This window comes from Nyctereutes procyonoides, unplaced genomic scaffold (genome assembly GCF_905146905.1).
Source record: "Nyctereutes procyonoides isolate TBG_1078 unplaced genomic scaffold, NYPRO_anot_genome, whole genome shotgun sequence".
Classification (NCBI taxonomy): domain Eukaryota; kingdom Metazoa; phylum Chordata; class Mammalia; order Carnivora; family Canidae; genus Nyctereutes; species Nyctereutes procyonoides.
The window spans coordinates 10,951,614-10,966,394 of NW_026575144.1; the positions used below are offsets into that span (position 1 = coordinate 10,951,614).

General features: G+C 44.2%; 1 protein-coding gene across 5 annotated transcripts in view; it reads right to left on the reverse strand.

Moving 5' to 3' along the window:
* The window catches only part of TTC13 (tetratricopeptide repeat domain 13), a 77,292-nt gene extending 62,633 nt beyond the window's left edge, over positions 1-14,659 (reverse strand). For all 5 annotated transcript variants that reach the window (XM_055308705.1, XM_055308707.1, XM_055308706.1 and 2 more), the window contains exon 1: positions 14,308-14,659. In XM_055308705.1, the coding sequence (XP_055164680.1) occupies positions 14,308-14,575 (268 nt within the window). In that variant the 5' untranslated portion in view covers positions 14,576-14,659. The remainder of the gene's footprint in view (positions 1-14,307) is intronic.
* Between the last annotated feature and the right edge of the window lie 122 nt (positions 14,660-14,781).

A 14,781-nucleotide genomic window follows, 5' to 3' on the forward strand; every position in this document is an offset into this window, starting at 1 on the left:
ATAACCTATTTCTTTTTAAAGCCAGTATCTGACAACATATGCTAAGCACTGCAGTTAAGCGTTGTATACACGTGGCCTTCTTCTCTTCTAACGATCCCTCCATTTAGTGGGCTTAACCATTTAGTGGAATTCATTGCAGTTTCAATAAATATCCATCTGTATAATTTTAAGCAACTGCATAGCGTTCCCTTCCATGAAACTTAGCCATACCCTTGTCTTTGGGTAATTAAGGTGTCCTTTCTCTCTTAATATCTCTTGATACAGCATTTCAGAAGTATGCTTGACCTGTATTTTTGCAAATTCCCCCAATTTGGCAATTAAATTGAATCCTAACAAATATAATTGCTGAGGCAGAGGGTGTAAATGATGGTAAGACCTTTTGGGATGCCTGGGTGGCTCAGCGATTGAGCATCTACCTTTGGCTCAGGGTGTGATCCCGAGGTCCGGGATCAAGTGCAGCATCAGGCTCCTTGTGGGAAGCCTGCTTCTCCCTCTGCCTATGTCTCTGCCTCTCTCTCTGTCTCTCATGAATAAAATCTTAAAAAAAAAAAAAAAGACCTTTCATATATGCTGCCCCATTTCCCACCCAGTAGGTAATAGTTTCATTCCTACCTACCAGTGTAGAGGACAGTCTGTTTCCCTCTGCTCAGAGTATTCTGTTTTTATCTCTTCCTAATCTGAAAATAGCATTCACAAGACCAAACTTTTGGCTTATTGGCCATTTATATCTCTTCTTTTGTAAATTATGTGTTTCCTTTGCTAATTTTTACGTGATTTGATCTCTTCTGGCCTAAGATAAAGAGAAGAATGCCTATTTTCCAGTTATCTCAGGACCACTTATTGACTTATCAATTTGAACACCACCTTCACATTATAGTCACCAGGGTCTGTTTCCAGACTTTTTTTGGAAAGGAATCTTTGAGATTATTCATATCAAACTACAATAGCTCTGACAGATGACTGTCCAATCTATGTGGACACTGATATTTTAAAAATTACAATAGTAATGCATATTCAGTCCAGAAAACATAGAAAAATCACAAAACATAAATAAAAGTTGTTTTTTTTTTTAAGATTTCATTTATTTATGTGAGAGAGAGTAAGCGAGAGAGAGAGAGAGCATAAGCAGGGGGAAGGGGCAGTGGGAGAGGAAGAAGCAAACTCCCCGCCAAGCAAGGAGCCCAACCTGGGGCTCGATCCCAGGACCTGAGATCATGACCTGAGCCAAAGGTAGATGCTTAACCAACTGAGCCACTCAGGTGCCCCAATAAAAGTCACTCTGAATACTTCCACACATTGAGAATCACTGTGAAAGTTTTGGTGTAATTAATGTAATTAAGGGTGACAATTCTGAAATCAGATGGCTTAGGTTTGAATTCCTGTCATCTACCAGTATTCAGCTCTTTGACCAACTGACCCAGCCTCACCAATCTTTGATTTCTTCATTTGTAAAACAGGGTCAATGAAAGTATTCCACTTAAGAGTGGTTGATAACACAAGAAGATCTAACTAAACAAGGAGATAAAAGTAAAGTATTTGGTACAGTTTCTAGCAGGGAGAAGCAGCTAAAAGATGTTTGCTACCATTGTTATCATTAGGTTGTGAGAATGGAAGGTGATACACTACTTTGTAACTTGCCCTTTTAATGTAACAATATAAGCACTTCCCCCCACGACTAATTTCCTTCTGCATTGTTTAAACTTAGTGAGACTGATATTTTAATATCTTTAAATTTTTAATTCTCTACAATAAACCTGTATTTGTTGTTGTTTCTAGACTAATCCCTTATAATGATCTGCTTAATCTGACTTGAATAGTATCATACTGTTTCAATATTATACCCCTTTAATAAATGCATACATTTTGGGACACCTGGGTGGCTCAGTGGTTTGGTGTCTGCCTTCCGCTTGGGTGTGATTCTGGAGTTCTGGGATTGAGTCCCACATCGGGTTCCCTGCATGAAGCCTCCTTCTCCCTCTGCCTCTGTCTCTCTCTGTGTCTCTCATAAGTAAAATCTTAAAAAAATAATAATAAATGCATACATTTTAATGTAAAGCAAAGTCTTATTTTTTTTTTCAAAAGTTTCTTGGCTTTGGATCAACATTCTTCTTTCATATAAGCTTCCGTCATTTTGTTAAGGTTCCAAAACAGAAAAGTCTATGACTTTTTCTTTTTAAGTAGGCTCCACACCCAGTGTGGAGCCCAACGTGGGGCTTGAACTCACAACTCTGAGATCAAGACCTGAACTGAGATCAAGAGTCGGATGCTTAACTTACTGAGCCATCTAGGTAACCCCCAATGATTTTTATTAGAACTGTTAAAACTGTAGATTAGTGAGTGGAGGAGTATTTGCCTTCTTTACAAAATTTAATCTTATTCATGCCTTTTATTAACCTATGTGAAATTTTACAATTTTTCTATAGAATTTACACATTCAAATTTGTTGTGATTAAAAAGAAAATTGCTGGATAATCATAGTTTCAGCACATATTTGTTGAGCATCTACTATGTTCCATTCACTGCTCAGTGGTCTTCAACACTAGAAATGACCCCAGTCCTTCTATATAAAGATTATAGTTTAATGAGGGAAACCAACAAGAATCAAAATCACACAGAAATGTCATCATAGCAACTTAGAGAACTTACAAACTACAGCATGGTCAAGGGAAGCAGTAGAGACAGTTTCCTAAGGACTTGAATAGTAGCATCAGCTCATCCCAACAGAGTTAACAGGGTACAGGCACACTTCTAATCCCCATTTTAAAGACAAGGAACCTGAGGCAAAAAGGCTGAGTAATTTGTCCATGGCACCCTCTAGCAGAGCAGTGGAGGTGGGATTGAGCCCAGGCAGTCTGGTTCTAGATCTGACCCAGACAGAGTGAAGGGTGACCTAAGGAAGGTTTCAGATTTTAAAGGTGAAGGTCCATGGGCAGCCAGCAGACAGGGAGACAGGCAGAGTGGTCCAGGCAGAAAGACAGCATATTGTAAATCTTCTGCCTTAACTGGCTAGAGCTGAATATTTTACCTATCTACATAACTGAATTCTTAACAGCTCTATTAATGTTTCCATTTATCCAGTGGGTAACTGTGTCATTTAAACGTAACAATATCAAGGTCTTCTTAATATTTATACTCATTTAACATCTTATTTTACTAGATAAAACATCAAAAGAAAGTACTCAATACTAGTACTGCTTATTCCTGACATTAATACTTCATTTAATGATCCAGAATTTCGTTTTGGTAAGATTTTTATTTAGCATTTATAAGCATCCAGTGGGAAGATGCTCTACATGGCTATGGGTTAATATTGATGTATTTTACCATACAAAGGAAGGGTTCTGGGCAACCCCGGTGGCCCAGTGGTTTAGTGCCACCTTCAGCCTGGGGTGTGATCCTGGAGACCTGGGATCGAGTCCCACATCGGGCTCCTTGCATGGAGCCTGCTTCTCCCTCTGCCTGTGTCTCTGCCTCTCTCTGTGTGTGTCTGCCATGAATAAATAAAATCTTAAAAAAACAAAAAACAAAGGAAGGGTTCTCCTATTCTTTGCTTTACCAAAAACCAAAAATTTTAAGTCAGGAAAGCTGGCTGAACTTTATCAAGTGCTTTTGGAAATGTCCTCATAATAATCATATGATTTTTCTCCTTTGACTTATTAAGGTGATTAATTACATTTTTTTAAAAAGTCAAACCATCTATGTACTTCTCATATAAATTCTAATTGACCAAGGCACATCATTACTTTCTTTCTGTGAAAGAAAAACAGTTTGTTATAGTCATACACAGGGTTGTCTTGAACAGAAGGTTAAATTTGTTCTTCAATCTAGAATTTTTTAGCTCACTATGGTTTTGATTATCTTATATAAACAACCCAACTATCTGTATTTAGATGGTATAAGTTTCCACAGAATTAGGAATAGCTTCTGTTTTCCTCTTTGCTCAGATAATACAAATAAGATTTTATATTTTTTTATTTTTTAAAGGTTTTATTTATTTGACAGAGAGAGAGAGAGAGAACACACACCCACAAGGAAGATGAGCTGCAGAGGGAGAGGGAAAAGTAGGCTTCCCACTGAGCAGGGAGCCCAACACAGGGCTTGATCCCAGGACCCTGAGATCACAACCTGAGCTGAAGGCAGACACTTAACTGACTGAGCCACCAAGATGCCCCTATTTTATATTTTTTAAAGATTTTATTTATTTATTTGAGAGAGATATAAAAAGCATGAGCGGAATGGGTGCGGGGAGGCAGAAGGAGAAGCAGACTCCCCAATGAGCAGGGAGCTCCAGGTCTTAATCCCAGGATCCCGAGATCATGACCTGAGCTGAATGCAGACTGAGCCACCCAGGAGCCCTGTGAGAAAAATTTAGTTACTACAGAAATAGTCTCAAAACACAATACAGAATCTCATCTTTTTCTTCTGTATCATCTTCCTGGGCATTTTTTTTTCCTGGGCATTTATTGATTGATCCATATTTTTAATCTTCTTAGTAGGGATTTCTCCACATTTATGTCTTAATTCTAATGGCCTCTACAACTGTCCACACAATCCCTCATTCCTAACATACATTTGTTTCTGCTCTCCTAGTTAGGGGTTAGCCTTAGCAGATTTATTTACCTTACTCTTTTTTAAAGAACCAACTCTTGGATCTATTCATTGATTCCACTGTTGCTCTGTTTCTAATTCACTTATTCTGACTTTGTTCTAGGCACTGCTTCTAATTTCCCTTATTTCCTTTTCTTGTTGCTCAAGTTTGGTGTCCAGGTCATTCATTCCCTGTCTTCCTTGATACTAAGAAGCCACCGAAGGTTGAAGCAAGAGAAGGATCACGGTCAGTAGTGTGAGGAGAGAAGAGCCAGAAGACGAGAACAGGGAAGCCACCTGGGAGACCACAGCAAAAGTCCAAACAAAGACAGAGACTACTGGGTTAAAAGGAAGGGTCAGACTCTAAATAGGTACATAAGTAAAAAGGACAGGATTTTGAGAAAACTTTGGCATGGACAGAGGACAAAAGCACTGGCTTCCAGTTTGTGTAGTGACGGTGCGGTGCCATGAACGGAAGGTGCGTTGCCATGAACGGAAATGGAAAGTTTAAGAGGAAGAATGGTTTTAGAGTCCAGGCAAGAGCCAAGTGCTTGGGAGACACTAAACTAGAAGCTGTCTTGCCTGTAGTTAGGAAATTCCAGAGAAAGATAAGAGCTACAGATATGAATTTGATAATCATTAACTTACAATAGATGAGTAAACAGGGGATGGAGGCAGGATTTCAATGACAGCTCAGGAAGCTTAAGTCTACGGAGAGGAAAGAGCTGACCCTGATGGGGGCAAGACATTCAAGAGGAGGGGAATAAACCAAGTTGGTAATTTACCAAGTCTTTTCTAAAGAACTATCAGGGGCACCTGGGTGACTCAGTGGTTGAGCGTCTGCCTTCGGCTCAGGGCATGATCCCAGAGTCCCAGGATTGCGTCCCGCATCAGGATCCCCAGAGGGAGCCTGCTTCTTTCTCTGCCTGTGTCTCTGCCTCTCTCTCTGCTTCTCTCATGAATAAACAAAACCTTTGGAAAAAAAAAAAAAAACTACTTGAAGAACATTTGTTTTACATCTTTGCCATAAAGCTATAGTTATTACAACAATTTTCATTTTCCATTATACTCCCTTATCCCTAATGTCAAATATTTTTCATTTTTCATGAGTCTTGCTAGATAATTGTCTAAACTTTAGACAGTATTTTCAAAGAACCAGCTTTTATGGTGAAATCTAATTAAACGTGAAGTCAGAGGAAGAACAATTAGTTTGGAGGCAAAGCAAGAGAGCAGTTGAGAGCGCAGGCCATGGAGCCAGTCTGACCCCCCCATCAGATGCCTCACTGGCTGGCTGACTTTGCGCAAATCCTTTTGTACCTCTTAGCTTGTTTCCTCATTTGTAAAACAGGAACAACTACCACCTCATACCTTCCTAGGGCTTTTATGAGAAGATATACTGCCCACAATTCACAGGAAATGGTTGCTAAATGTTAGTAGGGTTGATCCTTGAACTACAGGGGTTTGAACTGCGTGGGTGCTCTTACACGCAGATTTTTAACATAAATATGGTATACTACTGTAAATGTACTTCCGCTTCCTTATGATTTTCTTAACTACATTTCCTTTTCTCTGGCTTATTTTATTCTAAGAATACAGTATATAATACAGAATATCAAAACGTGTTCATCAACTATCTGTACTGGTCAACAGTAGGCTAGTAGTAGTTAAGTTCTGGGGGAATCAGAGGTTGTACATGGATTTTTTTTAATGGTGTGTGGGGGGATTGGTGCCCTTAACCTCCACATCGTTTGAGGGTTCACTGTACACATATCTATGTTAAAACTATTGGAGGGTTTTCTTATTCATTTATTTTTTTAAGATTATTTATTTATTTGAGAGCATGTATATGGGGGGAGGGGCAGAGGAAATGGGAGAAGCAGACTCCCCCTGCTTAGGACCCTGAGATCATGACCTGAGCCAAAAGCAGATGCTTAACCAACTGAGCCAACCAGGCACACTCTGTTCATTTCTTCTTCCTTCTTTCCTTAACATTACTTTGGTTTTCATAGCACTTTACAGCTTTCAAAATGCTCTCACAACACTCCTTCCTTTGGTCTTCCATTCTTTGAGGCAGGTAGAACATACCTTAGGCTTATCACACGCATGGGGAAATCAGCTCAGTGTTAATGGATGTGTTTACGGTCACAAGACAAACTGCAAAGCTGAGACTTGCCACATCCTTGCTCTAGGACACCACACCAATAGAGATGCATGGTCCACTTGTCACCACTCATTTTGCCAATGCTGGGTCCTAACAAGAGATTGTTTATGTAGAACAATGCCATCAAACTTCTTTCCTGTCCTCCCAAACCCCACAGACAGCTGATTTTAAGAAGATCGGTTTTGGTAGAGACATAAGGAGCTGACCGCAGTAGGTTCAAGAAAGAATTGGCAATGTGGAGACAGAGCCTAGAAACATCTCCTTTGAGGAATTCTGTTGTAAAGGAACCAGAGATGAGAGGCGGATGGATGGATGTGTGGTCCCGTCTTTGTTACTATTTTTTTCAGGACAGGAGCTACTACAGCCATTTGTATACTGATGGGAGTCGAGAGGGAATGAGATCTCCCGCACAGGAAAAGTGCTACACTCAGTGGTGGCTCCCACAACCCCACCCTGGAGGCAAAAGCTATCCCCAGAGCTGCAGGTAGGTTGTTTCTATCATGCTGGGGAAGCGTGGAAGTTCTCTGATTGTTTCCTTCTCAATCAAATCAAATAACCTCATAGTAAGGAGAGGAGACAGTGGTTTGGGAAGTACCATCTATTTGCCATATGTTCACGTCTGCAGGTAAAAATGACTGAAACCTTGCTAACAGCAAACCCAGAGCCAATTCCTAAAGGAAGATGTTTTATAAGGAGCTTAACAGCAGCTGGCTGCACTCACCACTCGACCACCTTGCTCCAGTTATAAAAGTGTGCCAAGTTCACCTGAAAACAAGGATGACTGGGCTTTCCCCATGGATGGGTTAGCACTTGGAAGTCAGGCAAGCCTAGTCCTAGGTGTAGGGTGACCTGGGAAGAGCAACAAGCATCACTGTGGCTGGAGGAGCTGCCTGAAGGCCAAGCAGCCGTTAGGCAGGATCAATTATACTGCCTCTGCTTTCATCAATTTCTGCATTTGTAAGACAACCACTGTCGAGGACCTTGTACATCACAAGGTGGTGGATGGTCCCAAGTGGTAAGTTTCTTTTAGAATGTAATAGCAGGAAAAGTAATAGGAGGAAAAGTTCTCCTCCTCTGAATTCATATGCTTCTTTTGTTTTAACAAAATATTATTCATCTGTATCTGAGATGTGTAAGTTATCATAAAACAACTTGAAAATAAAGGCTGCCCACTGGAAATGAGATTATAAAGTCAACATATAATTAATCCATTAGAACAAAGATCTGAAAAGCCATCTTAAAGAGACAGAATGGCTTTATAACCAAGCATGAATATAATCTGATCAAAGCTGTACTAACCCACACAAAAGTATAAACACATATAAAAAATGTATAAAACCAAAAGAAAAAGAGCTGGTCAGCTGCACAGAATGGAAAGAGAGGCAGGAAAGCAAATGATGTGGCACTGATCCAGAACAGAACCAGGGGTGGGGGGGTGCTAGAGCCAGCAAAGTGAGCAGCCAGCCTTAGCTGCAAAAGCTACTCACAGCCTGGGGTTGTAGCATGGACAGAACACACATCAGATGCTCAAAGTGGCACATCCTCTTAAGAGCTGAACACTTTCTCATATACCTACACATGCTTTCAAATATCATCAGTTCTACTGGGAAAGCTGAAGCTCATCTAGGTGATAATGTGAAACCCTTAGCGAAAAGGGAACAGAATCACTTTTTAGATTTATTTATTTGAGAGACAGTACATGCAAGGGGAAAGGCAGAGGGAGAGGGAGAAGCAGACTCCCCACCAAGCAAGGAGCCCCACATGGGGCTTGATCCCAGGACCCTGAGATCATGACTTGAGCCGAAGGTAGACAATTAACCAACTGAGCCACCCAGGCACCGCCAGAGTCATTTGGAACACCCCAAACACAGGTGGAAAAAGGTTGGAAGAGTACTCAACTGCTCTTCCATGCAGAAGAGGTGGATCATCTGACCCAGGACTTCTGAGGGTCGACACAAGGAACATCATCACCTGAGTGGAGCAAATCCACTGTGCTGGTAACTAAGCCAGAAATAGTCATACAAAATTATCTCCAAATGATACTAGGGTAACATGGAATGAGACTTTATTAGCAAGCTTAAAAACAGATAGCAGTTATGTATTTGGGGTTCTTTCTAGTTAGGTTGTTCAGTTTGTGAAAAGTCAAGAAGTAAGCACTTGTGATACATTTTTCTGCATCTATGTCACATTTCAGTAAAAGGTAAAAATAAAAAACAGAAGGAAAATGTTAGAAAGCATTAAGCCAAAATGAAAAGTATTAAGATTATGCGACTTTAGTAAATTTTGCATTTATTCTATCTGTAAGGTAACAAGCCCAAACAAAAGGATAAGATCATCTCTTTAAAACACCACACTGTGAAAAGGGGAAGCTTCAAAAGTATGTCAGTTGGCCAAGTATTTAGGGAGCGCAATGAAGCCAAGCCATGTCTACACGCTGTAGAACTAACTTCCTGAAAAGTCTGTATACACAAAGCGCTCTCCCACTTCCTGTAGGCAAGTTCCCCCCAGGGTAGGTTCTAAAACCCAGGCCATTTATCTTTCATCCAGAGGGAGGAAGAAAACAAACCCTCACTAACCAAAGCTGAACAAGTCTACCAGGGTACGGGTCTTTTAAAAGGTAAATGTAATAACAACAGATCTACTTGAGAAAGTTAAGGAGTATGCAAATACCACAGCTATCATCAACATAGGGTTCATGCTACAAAAAGCAACTCCTAAACCAAAAACTTTCTGAAAGATGCCGTTCAGGAAGCAAAAGAGGCAAGGATCCTTCAGGCAATGCCACAGTGGCCAGGGCTGGGGGAGAAAAATAAATCTCCTTACCACTCTATGCCTCAGTCTCTGCACTCTAAATAAGCTAGCAAACTTACTTGCGTGTACCTTAAAGAAGGTTGGAAGAGATCTGCCACAAAACGATATGTGATAACACACACAGAAAATCAAGGCTTAGGGAAAAAGGATCAAGCAAATATAATAGGGTTACCACAGTTACCATGACTGAGCATAGCATTTGGTCCTTAACTTCCTCATAACCAGAATAAAAAAGGAAATAACTCTCATTATTAAATGTCCCTCTACCGATTCCCTGCCACCTCTAAGGCACAGCAACGATTTAAGTGCGGTGAGCTGTAAGATCTATATCACATATTTATATAACTGATTCCTCCATTAAGAAAGATATATTGACAATCTTCAAGTCTTACTAGTTATCAAAAATACAGTTAGGTTTGTAACTACTTCCTTAATTTTCTGGCAGTTAACACCTCCCAAATCAGACACAACTGCTCTTTTCTTCACAAAGAACTGTGCGAAAATAAGCTCAAATCTTGGATTATTAATTTCAATACACTAAAGAAAATTATTTCAGATTGTAAATTAATCACTGACTTGATTGAGGCATTAAGTGCTAAAGCTGCCAGCTAGATGAAGGTGGCCATTTCAAAAGTACCATAAAGTACCATAAAGACACTAAGTACAAGGACTACCTCACTTAGGAGTAGACAAAAGTCTGCAGTAAAAGGATGCCTGGGTGGCTCAGTGGTTAAGCGTCTGCCTTTGGCTCAGGGCGTGATCCTGGGGTCCTAGGATCAAATCCTGGAGCAGGCTCCCTGCATGGAGCCTGCTTCTCCTCCCTCTGCCTATGTCTCTGCCTCTCTCTCTCTCTCATGAATAAATAAAATCTTAAAAAAAAAAAAAGGGCAATAAAAAGAAAAAAAAATCAGTCATTGTTCTTATAAATACTATATTTTCAAAGAAGGAAAACCAAAAGTATTTTGAAACAATTACAAGAAGTACACGTTTGAACTATTACATCTTAGTTTGTAAAGAACACGTAGATGTATTTAACACCAGATGAATACCACCTTTGAATGAGATACAGTTAGCTTTCACAGGAAGAGAAGAGAGAGAGATGAAGTCGTCAATCAATAGACAGGGTTCAGCTTATCTAGACTTTAATTCACTAGATCTACAACACTGGGGTGTCAAATTAAGACATCTCTAAGATCTCTCCAAAAAGCTCACTCTGTCCAGGGCTCTGTTCATGCCACTTTACCAGAGGCCTTCCCTGGCCCCCTTGCAAAGTAGCACAGCACTTTTTACTCTTTAAGGCACCTATCTGTAGGCCTACTAAACACTGATCTCTTCCCCCACCAGAACGCAGACTTCACTAGGGCAAGTCAGCCAGCTGTGCTGGCCCCAAGGCCCAGAATACTAAGTAGCAAGTAGTAGGCTCACAGATGGCTTTCCTGTGAAAGAACAGATCCATTCTAGCTCAATAGTCCAAAGTACTAGGTGCAGTAAAGCATCCTAAAAACAAACAAACAAACAAACAAAAAGTAAATTATTTTTCCCACGGGAAAACAGAGATGATCTGACATCTGTGGTTATACATGCCTTTCAAATAAAAGGTAAAAATTGTGCTAGAGGAGAAAGCTGAAGGCGGCCTGGCAAAGTCAGTCAGCCCTAGCGCCTGGGTCATGCATGCTTGTGTCTGCAGCTGGACCACAGTGGGGCTCAGCCCACTGAGCATGAGGCTGCTCCCAGGGCACTAGATTCCTGTGATGGCGTTCCACACGGCACAATCAGCCATTGCCAGTGCTGTGTTCAGACCTACAGGCTCCCCTCCCACCAGCTGTTGTCTTTGGCTCTATAATCACGAGGGGTTCTGTCTTAAGAGAATACACATGCAGCCATCAAAAGGTGTGGAGACTTAGAATCCAAAAGCTGTGGGAAGACTTCCAAAAAGTGGCTTCTGTATCTGTCCCCTGTATAGGGACTGGCTTGATATGGGCAGGCTTGTGGCTGGAAAGGTCAGCAAGGGATGAGGATACGATTAACAGATGGTGAGGCTCTGAAGAACTGGCACTTACCTTGGCCCTTATGTTGATCAGAAGGGGATTCTGGATTCAGAACATGAGCCCCTGGGCTACGATACAATTAGTTGTAAAGCCTGAATTTGTTCCTACATCTGTTCTTCTTAGGACAGTGAGGGAACCGGGGCAGGTTTCATAGCGCCCAGCTTCTACCTACTTGTCCAAGACGAGGAGAGAGAAATGAGAGACACTTTGGGAGTCGCTACCATGACAGAGATGGCTTCTGTCACGTACCGCAGCCAGTAAAGCTAAGAGGAACAGCTGGAGTGCCAAGTAGCATAAGCAGTTGCTTTTGAGAATGATTAACTGGGGCTGACAGCAGCAGCAGCCAAGGCACTTTCGCACCTGTCAGCAGCTACGGGACATTCCTGTTGGCCCAGGGGCGGCTGGCTCAAAGACTCAGGCCACACATTTGTAACAGCACACTTGTAATTCCAAACTAACAAAATAAGTACTACGTGGGGGAGATAAATAAAAATTTGAAACATTTGAATAAATTATGCTTAAAACCTCATAATATAGTGTTCAACCTCTGAAGGAGAGAAACCTAGATGATGGTTTCCATGTATGAGGGAATTGGTAGAATGGACAGAAGAATTTCTCCAAACACTTAGTTCATGAAAACCTTTATGATCTAGAGGAAAAGCAGGATACAGGTCAGAGTTGGCTCAAATACAGAATCAAACGCTGGCAGAAGCCTGATGTCACACAGTGAAATGATCCACCTAGGTCAAGAATATCAATCAATTTTATACTAGAAATCAATCCGTAGGGACGCATGGCTGGCTCAGGGGTTGAGCGTCTGCCTTTGGCTCTGGTCGTGATTCCCGGGTCCTGGGATCAAGTCTTGCATCGGGGTCCCCCCCCATGGGGAGCCTGCTTCTCCCTCTGCCTACGTCCCTGCCTCTTTCTCTGTGTCTCTCATGAATAAATAATTTTTAAAAAAAAAAAAGAAATTTATATGTATCTTCCATTGCCTAGAATCTGGGTCTCCCTGAGCCAGTGAGCATCACACGACTACAGGAGGAAAAGGCAAATGAAGATTTACATAATAACATACCACAGGCTGGCAAATACTAGAAATGTGGTTTCCTACCTGTAAGTACTGGGGGTCTAAGACAAAGTTTTATCTGGAGTCGGACCGCCTGGGCTCCTCCCTTTACAGCTGTGGCGCCTCAAGAAAGGGGTGATTTCTCTGTGTCTGTTTCCCCATCTGAGGAAAAGGAGTTACCACTCAGTGAAGTAGTGGCTGGTGTGCGGACAGATTTAAGAGAAGAGGCTAAGCAACCTAAGGTTCTTACAACGGCATCTGGCATACAGCAAGCACTCCCTGTGTGCTGGCTATTCTCACTTTCCTCACAGCATCCTTGTGAAGAAAACGAAACCCTGTAATTAGGTAACAGGGTCTTCAATTTAGAGGAGGCAATTTTGCAAAGACAAGCAATTAACTTGTTCAGAGAGTCACAGAGGGCGTCGGGGGTAAAAGCCGATCCCTTCCCACCCTGCAACGCAGGCCATGTTTTTTACACCGTTACTAGCCAAGGCCGACCACAAAATAAAGAAGTCACATACCCGCCAACGGGTGAGACTTCCTTAAGGCAGTCAGATTGTGCTTAAAGGAAATCAGAGTGTGCTAATCTTTGACATTTCATGTCAACTAAAAAAATACTTACTGTCTTCCGAGTTGCACAATAGTAAAGAACGCTGCTGTCAGGCCACAGAAGGAACCCGCCAGCTTCTGGTGAGTTGGGCAGACCCAGCTAAGCAAAGCCTTCAGGGAATTCGGGGGAAGAGGAAAAGGACGGGAAGGGGAAAGGAAGGGCAGGGATTCGAAGGCTGAAAGACCCGCTGGAGACTCTCAAAACAAAACCAAAGAGACTGCGGACACGTATTCTGCTCCTGAGGCATCTGCCACGATTCACTAAACTGAGGCAACAGCGCCCATCCATCCTCAGGAACGGGCGGGCCGCGTTCCTCGGTCCATACACACGCAGCTGCAGCTCCAGCTCCAGCTCCAGCTCCAGCTCCAGCTCCGACACGCGGGCTCCAGGCCTGCGGGGCCCTTCCTGCCCTCTGGGAGACTCAGGGCAGGTCACAGGTCCGTCTTCAATCACTGGAAGCGAGAGGTCGACGAGCAGGTCTAATGGGCTCGCTCTTTTGTTCCCTTGTTTCTCTCAGGCATCAAATTTTTGGGGGTCGCGTTTAATGCAAGACAGCAACCCGGGAGGTCAGAAAACCTGATTTCCGGGCGTCGGCTGTCCGGGCACGGGCCCCACCGCGGGGCCCGGTCCTCCTTCGTCCGTCGGTCCCCCCCTCGCTGCCCCGGCACCCTCCCGGCCACTTGCCGTCTCCTCTTCCACCCTTGCAACAGTCGGCAGCCTCCGGAGAGGCCGCTCTGGCCGCAGGGACACGCTGTCAGCTCTTCTCCCCACTCACCACCCTCGCCACGGCGGCTACGACAGGGCGGCGCGCGGCGGCGCGGGTGCGAGCGGCGGGAAGCGGCCCCAGCAGGACACCCGGCGGGGCCGGCTCCCGCAGGAACACACGCCGCGCGGCGGCGGCTGGCGGCTGGCTGGCGGCGGCGAGGCCCGGGCCCGCCCGCAGGCCCCACGGCCCGCCGCCCCGCCGCCCCCGGCGACCCGCGCGCCCGCCCGCCCGCCCGCCCCCCCGCCGCCGCACACTCACCGCCACACTCGACCGAGTACTGGTCTCCCCAGTCCCCGGACTGCGGGCTGCAGCCGCCGCCTGCGGGGGCCTCCTGCTGCTGCCGGTGCTGCAGCTCCTGCTTGAGCAGGGACAGCGGCGAGTAGTGCTCGGTGGCCAGGGCGCCCGGGCGCGGCCCGGCGGACAGGACCCCCAGCAACAGCAGCGCCAGGACGCGCCGGGCGGCGTCCGCGGCGGCCACAGCGCCGCCCCAGCAGCGGTAGCAGCGGCAGCAGCCGGCAGGTGCCATCTTTCCTCAAGGCGCATGTGCGGCGGCCCTCGCCGCACGCTGCGGCCTCTCAGCCTGAACCCGCGGCGGGCAGGTGGGCCGTGGCAAGGGGGCGGGAAGGGGGGGGTGGGGGTGGCGTTGCCTGCTGGTAGTTGTAGTCCCAGCTCGGCCCGCCGCAGCTCCCTCTCCGGGACTGAGACTACGAATCCCAGCAAGCACCGCAGGGG